At 42.3% G+C, this 12,924-nt stretch overlaps 1 protein-coding gene across 1 annotated transcript in view; it reads right to left on the bottom strand.

The window, feature by feature from the left end:
* Positions 1–12,924, bottom strand: part of LOC115849836 (olfactory receptor 9I1-like) — a 33,702-nt gene that overhangs the window by 18,742 nt on the left and 2,036 nt on the right. The window contains 3 exon segments of the mRNA XM_070046213.1: positions 971–1,455; positions 1,458–1,600; positions 1,602–1,907. Coding sequence (XP_069902314.1) covers positions 971–1,455; positions 1,458–1,600; positions 1,602–1,907 — 934 coding nt within the window.

Raw genomic sequence — 12,924 nt, 5'->3', positions numbered from 1 at the left:
AAACCCAGCCTATTCTGACTATAATCCAAACCACCAAATTGATTTTCATCATCTTCTTTAATCCTTACAACAATTCTTTCAAATAGGAAATAGTAATTTATTTTCTTTTTGATTTGAGGAAACATACTCTAAGAGGATAAGGTTTTACCTTAGAAGGTAATACCATTTATGAATGTTTGCTATAGATCTCTCAGTGCTGACTTTGCAGACCCCAGGAATGAGTTTATTGAGAGCAGTAATTGTTGTGAGGCAGCCACTGATTTTAGGAGGAGAAACCAAGGAATTGGAGATCCAGGATGTAGAGAATTGCCACTTGAAAGGTAGATATTAGCATCCCGGAGATATTAGGAACCACTTGGGAAGATGTAAGTGGAAGAGTAGCTAAAAGGAAGCACCTCTCCCTCTACAACTCTAATCTGTACCAATTGGAAATTCCACTGGGTTCACAGTTCTTTTCATTACCTTCCTCATAATGAGTTGGCAGGTTATCCATACCATAAGAAAACCCCTTATTCTTTCATTAGTATGATTCCCAGCTATGATCTTCCACAAAGAGTAAAAGTCAATATTAATGAGCACAGAGACAAAAAGGATAAAAAAGGAGAAACTGGAAAACTCAAGCATGGTTGAGTTGGGGAATGGGAGGTTGGATATGGTGGCTGGTTTACTGTGACTATGCTATCTTTTGGCTCTGTGATATCAGAGAGTAGCACTCTGGCCCTGAAGGTTTGGCAGATGGACTAAAGAGGAGGAGGGGAAGAAAAGAGAGGCAGAGGGAGCCATCCAAAAAATGTCACCAAACTTACAGTTTTCCTTGCAGAGCTGGTAGCTCTTGCTCACTTCTCAGGTGCCAGCGAAAGGCACCTACCGTTCATTCTTGAGGGCAAGCACCGTATGGTATTGATGCTTATCAGAGCCTGACGATCTGGGGAGAATATGGGTCAGGATGAAGGACGCTCATCTAAGCTACCTCCCTCAGGAACTGGATTTTACAAATGACTTTTCTGATTGCAGCTTTTACGTCTTTGTTCCTCAAACTGTAGATCAAAAGGTTCAGCATGGGGATGACCACAGTGTAAAAGACAGACACAGTCTTCTCCTTCTCTGGGGATTTGTCTGAGGTACTTCTCTGGTACGTGAAGGCAAGTGTCCCGAAGAAGAGAGCAACAGAGGTGCAGGTGGAGAAGGTCTTGGCTCTCCCACCAGCAGACTTCACTCTCAGGATTGTTCTGATGATGAGCATGTAGGAGACCAGAGTGATCACGACATTGGCCAGGAACATGAGTTTGGCAAAAAAGAGGATGACAATCTCACTTTGTGTCACGTTGCTGCAGGCAAGCTTCAGCAGTGGTGGGAGATCGCAGAAGAAGAAGTTGATCTGACTGTCGTCACAGGAGGAGAGGGTAAAGATGCACATGGTATGCAGGATGGCCCCCGATACCCCACAGACATAGGCCCGGCCAAAAAGCCCCTACAGATGCCCCGAGTAATTGCTACGTTATAGAGCAATGGGTTGCTAATGGCAACAAAGCGGTCATAGGCCATTACTGCCAGCAGGTAACATTCTGTGCCTGCACAGATGGTGAAGAAAAAGAACTGAGCCACAGGAGATGACCGTTTTGCTCGTGGTCAGTGTGGCTGGGACCTGAAGGGTGATGACCGAGGTAGAGCAGGCATCTGGCAGGGCAAGATGGCTCGGGCAGAAGTACACTGGGGTGTGGAGTTGAGTGTCCATTTGGATTAGGATAAACATTCCCACATTTCCCAGATGGGTGACTAGATAGAAGACGAGAAACATCAGGAGGAGTGGAACGGCCGGTTCAGGGTGATATGTGAAACCCACAAGAATGAACTCTGTCACAGTGGTGAGATTTCTTTTGGCCGTAGGCTCCACGTGGCTGGCTGGCCTGAGGAGAATGGAAGTAGAGATTCCAGAGCTGAAGGCCTTTGTCTTCTTCAGTGTCAGACCTTAGGTGAAAACCTCAGATATTTTTCTGCTCAGAGAGAGAAGAGAATGTTATCATTTTAAGAATCTACAACTGACAGTGACTATGGAAGTGTTTGCCTATCTCTGCATCCCTCCTGAAAATGGACCTTGGGGAGGTATTTCTTCAGGTTCACTTGCTTATTGTCTGTGACTTTCTTTCAGAACAGAGAACTGTAGACTATCAAGACTGGAAGGGACCAATCTGGAGTCTCTCTCTTCTAGAATATTCCCAACAAATTGTCATGTAGCCCAGGTGTACACCAGGGCTGACACATATGGATTCTAAGGCTGTGCCCTGTTAACTCCCGGCAGGGCCATTTGTATAGACTGTGATGTGAATGATGCCTCCAGAGTGGTCAGATGCAGAATCCTGTGTTACGTGATGGGGTCTTTCTGGGCACTCTGCCTTTGGAACATTCTCCCTGTTGGGAAAGCCACAGTGCTCTTTCTGCATCTTCTTTTTTATTTTTATTTTTTTTACATCTTTTTTGGAGTATAATTGCTTTACAATGGTGTGTTAGTTTCTGCTTTATAGCAAAGTGAATCAGTTACACATATACATATGTTCCCATATCTCTTCCCTCTTGCATCTCCCTCCCCCCCACCCTCCCTATCCCACCCCTCTAGGTGGTCACAAAGCACCGAGCTGATCTCCCTGTGCTATGCGGCTGCTTCCCACTAGCTATCTACCTTATGTTTGGTAGTGTATATATGTCCATGCCACTCTCTCGCTTTGTCACAGCTTACCCCTCCCCCTCCCCGTATCCTCAAGTCCATTCTCTAGTAGGTCTGTGTCTTTATTCCTGTCTTACCCCTAGGTTCTTCATGACATTTTTTTTTTCTTTCTGTATCTTCTACACATAAGTATTATGCTCGATTCTGCACGTTGAGTAAAATCCCTCTCTCCCAAGACAGTTATTATACCTACTCGTATCTAGTCTCCTATTCTCCAAGTCAACCATTTCCAGTCATTTCAGCAACTCCTGGTGAGCCCTTTCATAATCCATTTCTGCTCTCCTGTGAACAAGGTTATCGTCTGTCTTGGATCTCTTTCTTGAGGGTCCTTGAGAGAAAGTGATTCTGTGAAAACCATTAGATTTATGGAGCCCTTATTCTGTGTTGGACATTTCCACATTAATTGGCTGATTTCTGTCAATAATCCTGAAATAGCCGTTATGAATGTCACGCTTGAAATGTGTAAGCTGAGGGTCAGGAACTTAAAGTGGCTTTTGTCAAAGAATAAATTGCAAGTGCAGAAGCCAGGATTTAAGCTATGGTGTCACAACCCTAGGGCACTGCTTGTTTCATTAATTTTTAGCCTTTGTAGTCTAGAAGTAGCTCACAGAGAGGGGGTTCATAGAATTTGGTAGAACCAGTTTCCTGTAGAAATCAGGTTGATTCTTCACTTTCTGGTGGTGGAATGAGTTCTTTTGTAGCTGTTGATGGCTCTGGGCTCTGTTCTCCAGGACGATGCCTCTAGGGGTTGAGGGTGGAGGCTGCTCCGTCAGGGATTCTGAGACACATGGGGAGGCTGGTTGGAGTCAGGGTTAAAGACTTGTTTGTGAACTATGGGGTTCTCACTAGCCGTAGAACTTCCACAGAACATTTCAGTTTTGATCCTGAGAATTCCATGGTTCATAGGCAAAATCAAAGTCCTGGTGTTTCAGACACAGAATACCAGGTCCACCAAGTTTCTAACAATTAACTTATCAAAGTAAGTGTTCTTCCAGAACACTGCTGTTACTGTGATATTTCTGTGCTCCAACCACCTGCTTCTTTCTGTCCCTCTGTTAAATGTTTCCCATCATTTTTCTCTTCTCTGCTTCCTCATAACTTTGACTTATACATAGTTGTGGCTGTTCACCCCATGGAAGTTCATCATCTTTAGCTCTATTGAAAAACTGAAAAATTATTTCAGTTTTTTTTTAGTTCAAATACTTTAAAAAGGGAATTTGATTTATCCAGCTGCCTTTTTGAGAGCCAGTCCAAAAGTTAAAAGGTTGAAATTATATAGCCAGCCTACATATTAACTGTCTGCTGTGTCCAAAGGGTCAGTTATGTGATACAAAACATAGCTTCAAGCCTTCATTCAGGTGGGTTGTGGAAAGCACCGGCATTGTGACATCTCTTTGAGACCCGAGTCTCGAAAACTCAGTTTGGAACCTACTGGTATAGGCATCCTGAATTTGCACTCACATCTATTATTCTGTTCCATGGCTCAATACATCCTTCTTTCAAAGCAGAATTCTTTATCCTTATTTAGCCACAGAATCTTCTCTTCCTTCTTTCCACAGAGATGGAAATTTAGAGACATGGAACCCATGCTTTAGGACACCCTTAACTAGATGTCCTCCAGCAATTTTTTTGCTATGCTTATATCTGAAGCTCAAGATTATAAATATAAGTTTCTTTGAAGCTTTTAAAAGATTACTCTGAATATTTCAATATTTGGACTAGATAGCCAGCACATTCAGATTGCTAAACAATCATATGCTTTAGAGACTTATAGCAACATCCCACTGCTTAGTAGGATTTGGACTGGCCAATCCCACCATGTTTTTTCAGAACAGTCATGACCTTTCAGTCCAGCCCTTGGACATGTTCCACAACATTTGCATAACTTAGTTCACACGGCCTGAGAATAGACACCATCATGCCCTCGTTGACCTAAAAAGAAATATTCATCTGGCAGCTTTCTTCTGGATGGTGGTAGCTAAAACGTGTACCTATTCAAAACATTGTCTCAGTGGGTAAACCTCACAATGAGAACATTCCTTGGAACTGTGAGCCATTAGCTGTTGTCTGGTAGTTTCTGTGTCCACGTCTGTCCAATGTCTGACATTATGTTAGAAGAGCATCTGGGTGACTGGTTTCTCTTTCTCTCCAGGATTTGGGGGTCACTGTGCCCATGACCCTCAGGATGGGCTCATATGCTCTTCTCCACACTGGTTGGAAATACCTATGACCCTCACACAGAACCCTGGAGTCGGAAAGGACCCTGTGAGGCAGTTCTGTGATTTTCCTGCTCTGCTTGTCAGAGACCTCAGCCTTTGTGGAGATGCCTCAAGGGACACAGCAGTGGGAAGTAAACGGGAGGCTGAGCAGGTGGGGAGCTGCCAACTCAGCCCCAGCTTCAAACAAAGCAGAGCTTCTTTTAACGCTGGTAAACAAACAGGTGTTTCATTTCATTTTGTTTGAAAAGGGCGTTCCAGTGTTAAAAAAAGATTAACATCTGGTCCAACATGTTCTTTTCATTGAGCAGAAGAGAATATTGAACCTCGGAGAAGAAGTTAACTTTTACCTGATGTGTCAGAAAACATTCCCTCCCAAATTTATCTTGATGGGGTCTCAATACGAGCATCTTATTTGGTGCCTCGGGAGAGACCATGAAGTTGGGAAAGAACAAAGCAGTCCAGGATGGAGCCACAGGGATGGGAGGATTGCTATGACATAGTCAGGACACTCAGAGGCCAGGTCACCGAGGTTTCCATCTCGTCACCTTCCTCACTGCACATCCCCTCCTGTAACTTCCATTTCTACATTATCTTTTCAAAAGCTTCTTTCAGGGGTCTTTCTCTCTGACCTCACCAGCTGAGACAACCTCCTCAGAGGGGTGGGACTCATCCTTGGTACGTGCTCTGAATACCTAGTTATTCAACCATGTGGGTGACAGGGGAGTAATAATATCTCGATGCCAATTACTGTTCCCTGCACTTGACATTATTTGTTCCTAACTGCTGCAACCATCAGTAAGTACGTAGGTCTATGCTTGTTTCACAGAAGACAGAATTAAAGCCTTGGGAAAATAACCTGTGCAAAAGGTCACACAGATAAAATTTAAATTTTTTCAAACTTTCGGAAAGCACACTTAATAGTCTCTGGAAAATATATGATCTCCTGACATAGTTACAAGATTTACATTACCTCATAGGGAAAGAACTGGTCCTTTTGTTCCCGCGAGGGACTTCTATGAAGCACTGATGATATTTTTGTTTTCTGAGCAGATCCAAGGAGATTGCTGCTGTGGCGATCTGAAAGCCATAGCAAATGCAATTACCTAATCTTCCTTGGGCTGATTTTATGGATATGCGGAAACCCACTTTTGAATAAACTAGCAGCAGGTAGCAAGACCAGGCTGTGCACTCAGTTTTATCCAGAGTTCCTGGGCAACATTCAAAGCTTGCAACCTCCAGGTTCTCCAGGTGTCTAACTGTTTCGCCTTCTTGCCCAATTCAGATTGCCTTGTTTCTGAATCGTTGAGTTTTCTGATCCAATTGAAACCTTTGGTGTTTTTAACATCTTACAGGTGTCACCTAAGATGATGCTTCTGGTATGAAGGTGGTAATGCTAAATGAAAGGGGGACTCTTTTTTCTCTATGATTCACTGTGATAATTCACCTGCCTGCAGTGGGGGTTACGTGAGTCCAGACTTGCCTGCAAATCACAAAATGAGTGGGTCAGGGCTTTATGTTTCTGGGAGAAGTCTTCTGCCATCAATTAGAGCTGACTCAGGGCTCTCAGTAGGTAAGAAAACAATGGGTCTGGGGATTAAAAAGCTCAGGAGGGTACGTGGTAGATCCTAAATGACATAATTTCCCATGTTCCTCTCTGTGCTCGTCAGGGACTGAACATCCTCACTTCCATGCCACTTCCTCCAGGGCTGGAAAGAAACGGAGAGACAATCCAGACCTACTTTGATACATTACAGATGAAGGTACAGACCCGGGGGTGGTGGTGCACGTCTTATCCGAGGTCACATAGCTTCTCAGCTGCCAGCTGGAGGGCTGATCAGAAATGATGGTGGAGGATGGCTATGGTCAGGGCGAGGAGACTAGGACCGTGAAACCACAGTCTCACCCATTAGTCTGGTCTGCTCAAGGATTCTGCTTCCTTCCAGACCCAGTTCAAGTCTTACCACTTCTGGGAAAGGTGACTAAACCCAATATAGATGTTCCCAGCCCTCAGTTCCCAGCCCTCTTTCCATTCTATATTGAGGCAGAGTCTGGAGTATCAGGTCTTCTTTAGTTTAAACATCTGCCTCACAAAATATTCTGTGGGAGAAGGGTTCAGTCCTTCAGCCTATTTATTATTTTTTTAAAAAAATTTTATTTTATCTTGGAGTATAGTTAATTTACAATGTTGTGTTAGTTTCAGGTATACAGCAAAGTGATTCAGTTATACATATATCCACTCTTTTTCAGATTCTTTTCCCATATAGGTTGTTATAAAATATTGAGTAGAGTTCCATGTGCTATACAATAAGTCATTATTAATTATTTATTTTATATATAGTAGTGTGTATATGTTAATCCCAAACTCTTAATTTATCCATCCCCCCACCTTTCCCCTGTGCTAACCATAAGTTTGTTTTCTACGTCTGTGAGTCTCTTTCTGTTTTGTAAATAAGTTCATTTGTACCATTTTTTAAGATTCCAGATATAAGTGATATCATATGGTATTTTTCTTTCTCTGTCTGACTTACTTCACTTAGTATGATGATCTCTAGGTCCACCCATGTTGCTGCAGATGGCGTTATTTCATTCCTTTTTATCAGCCTATTTAATTTTGAAATAAAGGAAGATCACTTTAATGGTGTTAAATCAGTAACAGCAACAGAACTGGGAAAAGTCATAACTGAGAAGGGGCCTCCTAGGGCCCCTTGATTTCCATTCTGTTGTTGCCAAGGAAAGTGGGGAGGCACATCATCTGTCTGTGTATCACTGAATCATATGTCTTAGTTTGGCTTATTTTTGATCTCTCTCTCTTTGTATATATATTTGTTTTCTAGTTGTTTCTAGTTGGTTGTTTTCTTGAATAAGATAAACATTAATTCTTTTTCCACATAAAAGAAGCCTGGAGAGAGGCAGTCCATGGCTGGTATGGTGGATTAAAAATGTCTTCAGGGGCTTAGGCCCTTTCTGCTCTGCTGTTTTCTATGCGTGGCTTGTAGCTTCAAGGTCACCTTGGTAGCTGAATGGCAGCCAGGGCCCCAGCCATCACATCCACACTCCAGATCAGAAGAATAAAAACCTAGAGGCAAGTGTTTCGAGTTTTGTGCTATTATAACAATGCTTTATGAACATTCTTGCACCTGCACCCTGGTAGGCACGGGCAAGAGTTTCACCATCGTGCATACTTAGGTCACTGAAATAGCTGAGTCACTGGTTATGTGTATCTTTGATTTTTAAAGGATAATGCCAAACTGTTTAACAAAATTGTTAGACTAATTCATACTACCCATTTTCCATATCCTTGTCAATATAGTGGTGTCTTTAATTTTTACTCTTTAATTTTTGCTAATCTAACGAGCATACTGTGGTTTCAGTTGGCATTTTCCTGATTACTAACGAGAAGAAGCATCTCTTCATAGGTTTATTGGCTATTTGGATAGTCTCTTTTGTGAATTACCTGTTTGAGCCATCTTTTCTTAGTGATTTTTAAGTACACGCACAGGCACGTGCGCGCACACACACTCACACAATATAATAGTCCTTGTTGATTGTGTGTCTTAAAAAGATTTTTTCCTATTCTGTGTTTTGACCTTTCATCTTCTTAATCACGTGTTTTAATGAACAGAACCTCTTTAATGGATACTGACACATTTAGGGATAAATTTATGATTAATGCTTTCTTTTTACATATATGAAATTCTTCCACATAACGAGGTTATGAGAACATTCTCCTCTATTATTTTATAAAACTTTTATTAACTTCCCTTTCATATTTAGTTCTTTAGTCCACTGTGAATTCATTTTTGTGTGTGGTGAGAGGTAGAGGTCTGTATCAGTTAGGGTACTTACAAGTAACGGATGACACATTCAGCTTGGGTAATGTCTAATAAAGTCACTATTTAAAAAAGGTGTGGACAAGATTTAAGAAAACCAAGATGGGATGATGCGGTACCTCACAGCTAGTAACAGAGGGAAACCATTACCAGTCTTACAAGTCGTCATTCATATTGTGGCTTTTTGACCTTCAACCGGCGACTTCCAACATCACTGTGTTCAATTGCCTCAAGCCAGCAGAATGGGAAGGAGCATGGCTTGTTGGAAATGGTCTACACCATTTATTCAAACATTCCATTGGCTAAACTCTCAGCTACATGTCTATACTTAGCTGCAAAGGAGGCTGGTTAAAAGTCTAGTTTTTTAACCAGTCCCAGCTGAATAACATGAATCATTTGGGATCAGAGGGCAAACGGTGGTAGGCAGCCCCTTAGATGGCCCCTGATGATTCCTGCCCTCTGGTATTCACGTCTTTGAGTAATTTCCCTCTCTTGGGAATGGCCTGGATTTAGTGACTCACCTTTAGTAGATAAGATGTGGTGGGATGTTACTTTTGAGATTAAGTTTCAAGAAGACTGTGGTGGGCAATCATTTCTGAGGAAAGTCATCTGTCATGTTGTGAGCTGCCTCACGGGGAGGTCCACGTAGCAAGGAACTGACATATTTGGCTACCAGTGGGGAAGGATCCAAGTCTTCCCAAATCCATGCCTTAATTAACTTTCAGCCCTTGCCAACATGTTAATTACAGCTTTGTGAGAGACCCTGAGCCAAAGACATCCAACTAAACTGTGCCTGGATTCCTGCCCCTACAGAAGCTGCAATAGGAAAGGTTTGCTGCTTTAAGCTGCAAAGTGGACAACAATAGACAACAATAGACAGTGACATGCAGTAGGGGAACTGTTGTTCTATAGCCTCACGGGGAGATGCTATCGATGGCAAACAGAGCTTCAATACTCTGCTTACGTCTTGGGGTTCTTTTTTCCCCTTGGATGTTTAGCGTTTGATTTCTTAGTATCTTTTCACCTTTTTATTTTATCTTTTTACATGGTTTTAAGGAGCCAGCTTGGTCAGAAAATCCTAGTCCACCGTATTGCCAGAAATAGAAGTCCTGTTCATTTAAATCTTTCTGCTTTCCAATAGATCTTTCTTGAGCACCTACTGTGATTCAGGAGGTGCACTAAAAATAGCAGTTCTTGCCTCCATGGAACTTACATTTTACTGGGGGTGGGGATAAAAAACAAACATGCAGTTAGATATCAGGCATTGTTGTGTCTTGAAGAATAAAATAGCAGGGTAGGGGGTTAGACAGTGACATGCAGTAGGGGAGCTGTTGTTCTAGATATGGTGGTCAAGAAAGGTTTCTCCCAAATGAGGCAACATTTCTGCAGAGACCTGGATAAAGTAAATGAACGGGTCTTGTAGGTTGATAATGGGTGGTGGGGGGGCGAGGAGAATGCTTGTGTAGATAGTTTCTCCTTTGTAGGTCTGCAGAGGATGCTGGGAAGCAGGCATGGATCTCTCATTCCTTTTATTTCAGAGGGGTTGAATGTAGGGGACTTGGACACCACTTGGTGGATTGTGGATCTGAGAATCATTGTGGCTCTCAGTCTCTCAGACATCAATAGAGCTGTCTTATCTGGAACAAGCCCCATGGCTCATGCTGACTTAAATGCCCAGGTCCTATCTTAGCCATCACAGAGAATAGGGTCCGTGTAGGTTCTGAATAAATTTTTATTGAATAACCATTACATGCAATCTCTTCCAGCTTCTATTCATCCAGCTGCTTAGCCCAGAACTGGCAAGTGAATAGGGATTTAGGCTGAGTAAAGTTCTCTCCTTGTTCAAAGAGGTTAATAGGTCTTTTATTTTATTTATTTTGTCTTCTCTTACCTATGACCTTTGAATGTCCCTTCACATGACTCCCAAGTTCCTAAGCAGGAAAACCATCTTTTATGATTCCTGGAGAAAGAGCCTAATGAATAAGGCTATTTTTTTGTTGTTGTTGGGAGAAATTTATTTATTTATTTATAATTTAATTTTTATTTTATATTGAAGTATAGTTGATTCACAATGTTGTTTTAGTTTCAGGTGTACCGCAAAATGATTCAGGGGCCATTTTGCCTTAAGTCACTCTGTACCAGAGAAGGGACAATTGTTTATAAAATGGTGTTCAAAGGCGATATAAGAGAGTAGATAAGACTAGAGTTTCTGGAACCTGAGTCCCTGAGCTCAAATCAAGAGGCTTGCTTCCGTGACCCTGGACAACTTAACTTCTCTGTGTCTTATTTTCCCCATCCCTACGAGGGGATAATAATTGCACCTACACCATAGGGTTGCTAAGGCATCATAGAGTTGTTAAATACATCTAAAAGTTTTTAGAATAGTGTCTGACATATAATAGGTGCTCTGTTACTCTTAGCTGTATTAATAATAATAATATTTTATTAGGAGCTAGGACAATGAGTTATTAGGTTCTTTAGGTTGTAAAAGAGGCCATTCAGATTATCTAGTAGAATATGGGTCTATGGTTAAGACTTTTATGCTCCAAAAAGGAGACAGGGATTGCTTGGGGGTACCTATTGGGAGTGCTGGAACTCAGTCTGGAACATAACTCAAGATTTGGAAAGATCTAGTGTAGCACCAGGGACTGGTTTATACGGCTGCCTCCTCAGCGTCTGACATTTGCTCATTTCCTCTCTGGTCTGTCCGTAAACATGACTCAGCCATTCTCTCCATAGCTTATCATCATTTGTGAGTCTCATTTCTCAGCTAACTTAGTCTTTTCCCATATTTTTCAGTTTAAATCCCCAAGGGGGAGATACTTTTTTTAAAAAAAATGAATAACTAATTCATTTTTGGCAGCATTGGGTCCTCGTTGCCGCGCACGGACTTTCTTTTTAGTTGTGGCGAGTAGGGGCTACTCTTCATTGTGGAGCGCGGACTTACTGCGGTGGCTTCTCTTGTTGCGGAACATGGGTTCTAGGTGCGCGGGCTTCAGTAGTTGTGGCACGTGGGCTCAGTAGTTGTGGCTCGCAGGCTCTAGAGCACAGGCTCAGTAGTTGTGGTGCAGGGGCTTAGTTGCTCTGTGGCATGTGGGATCTTCCCGGACCAGGGCTCGAACCTGTGTCCCCTGCATAGGCAGGTGGATTCTCAACCACTGCGCCACCAGGGAAGCCCAAGGGGGAGATATTTTTATTGCTCCTGCTTAGTAATCTTACAGCTCTAGAGCATCTCATGGCTCTCTACTCTGTTCACGCATTGATGAAACCTGGGTCAGGGGCTTATTCTACTCTGATCACTTGAAGGGGAAGGTCAAGTGCTAGAACAGAGGTTACCTAAGCTATGAGTGGGGAAGTTTCTCCTGCAATGAGAAAATGATAGAAGTATAGACACACTCTTCATTTACTTTATTTATTGAGTCTCATAATGAGACCCAGTCCTTTCTTTATTCAAAGAGTGTAGATATAATCAGTGTCAATGAGGGCAAATCTGCTGTAACATACTGGAGAACTCCTTTCCATTAGAGTTCTATAAGTATGGAATCCTTTGGCCCTGATGACCAAGCTTAAACTAGTTCCCAAAGGGGAATTTATTGTAGGATTCCAATGTGCCTTAAGGAAGCAAGAAAATAACTGTGGCTGCTTCTTAGTACAATGGGAAGTAGGAAATAGAAACTGTCAGAGCTCTTAGTCTTTTTTGTTGCAGATTCTTTTTGAATAACGACTTCATTTTTGCCCCTCTCTTGACTTCTCTACTTTGGACAATCGGGTCTCCTATGCTAAATCTCTTTTACATGTTGAACTTCATAATGCCCATGGAAAAATTTTTATTAAACCTAACGTGGGTCAGGTGCTCACTTCTGAACAGATCAGCTGTAGGTAGGCTGAAGGGCCATCTTAATAAGATGGTTGCTCCCATATAGAAGGGCATGTGGAGGATCAACTTCTCATAAATTCAAGATCGGTTAGAGGGGCTTATTGGGCACACAACAAGACATTCAGTGAAACAGACATCCTTTGCCTACCCTTGACTATGTGGGATGTAAACAAAGGCACTCTCCCCTTCCATCCCCCAAGTTAAACACCCATATTGATTTTATTTCTTGGGTGAAAAGGATTTATATTCACCTTCCCGAATTCATTCTCTTGCCCT

This window comes from Globicephala melas, chromosome 8, assembly GCF_963455315.2.
Source record: "Globicephala melas chromosome 8, mGloMel1.2, whole genome shotgun sequence".
NCBI classification, from domain to species: domain Eukaryota; kingdom Metazoa; phylum Chordata; class Mammalia; order Artiodactyla; family Delphinidae; genus Globicephala; species Globicephala melas.
This window is presented reverse-complemented; position numbering and strand designations above follow the sequence as displayed.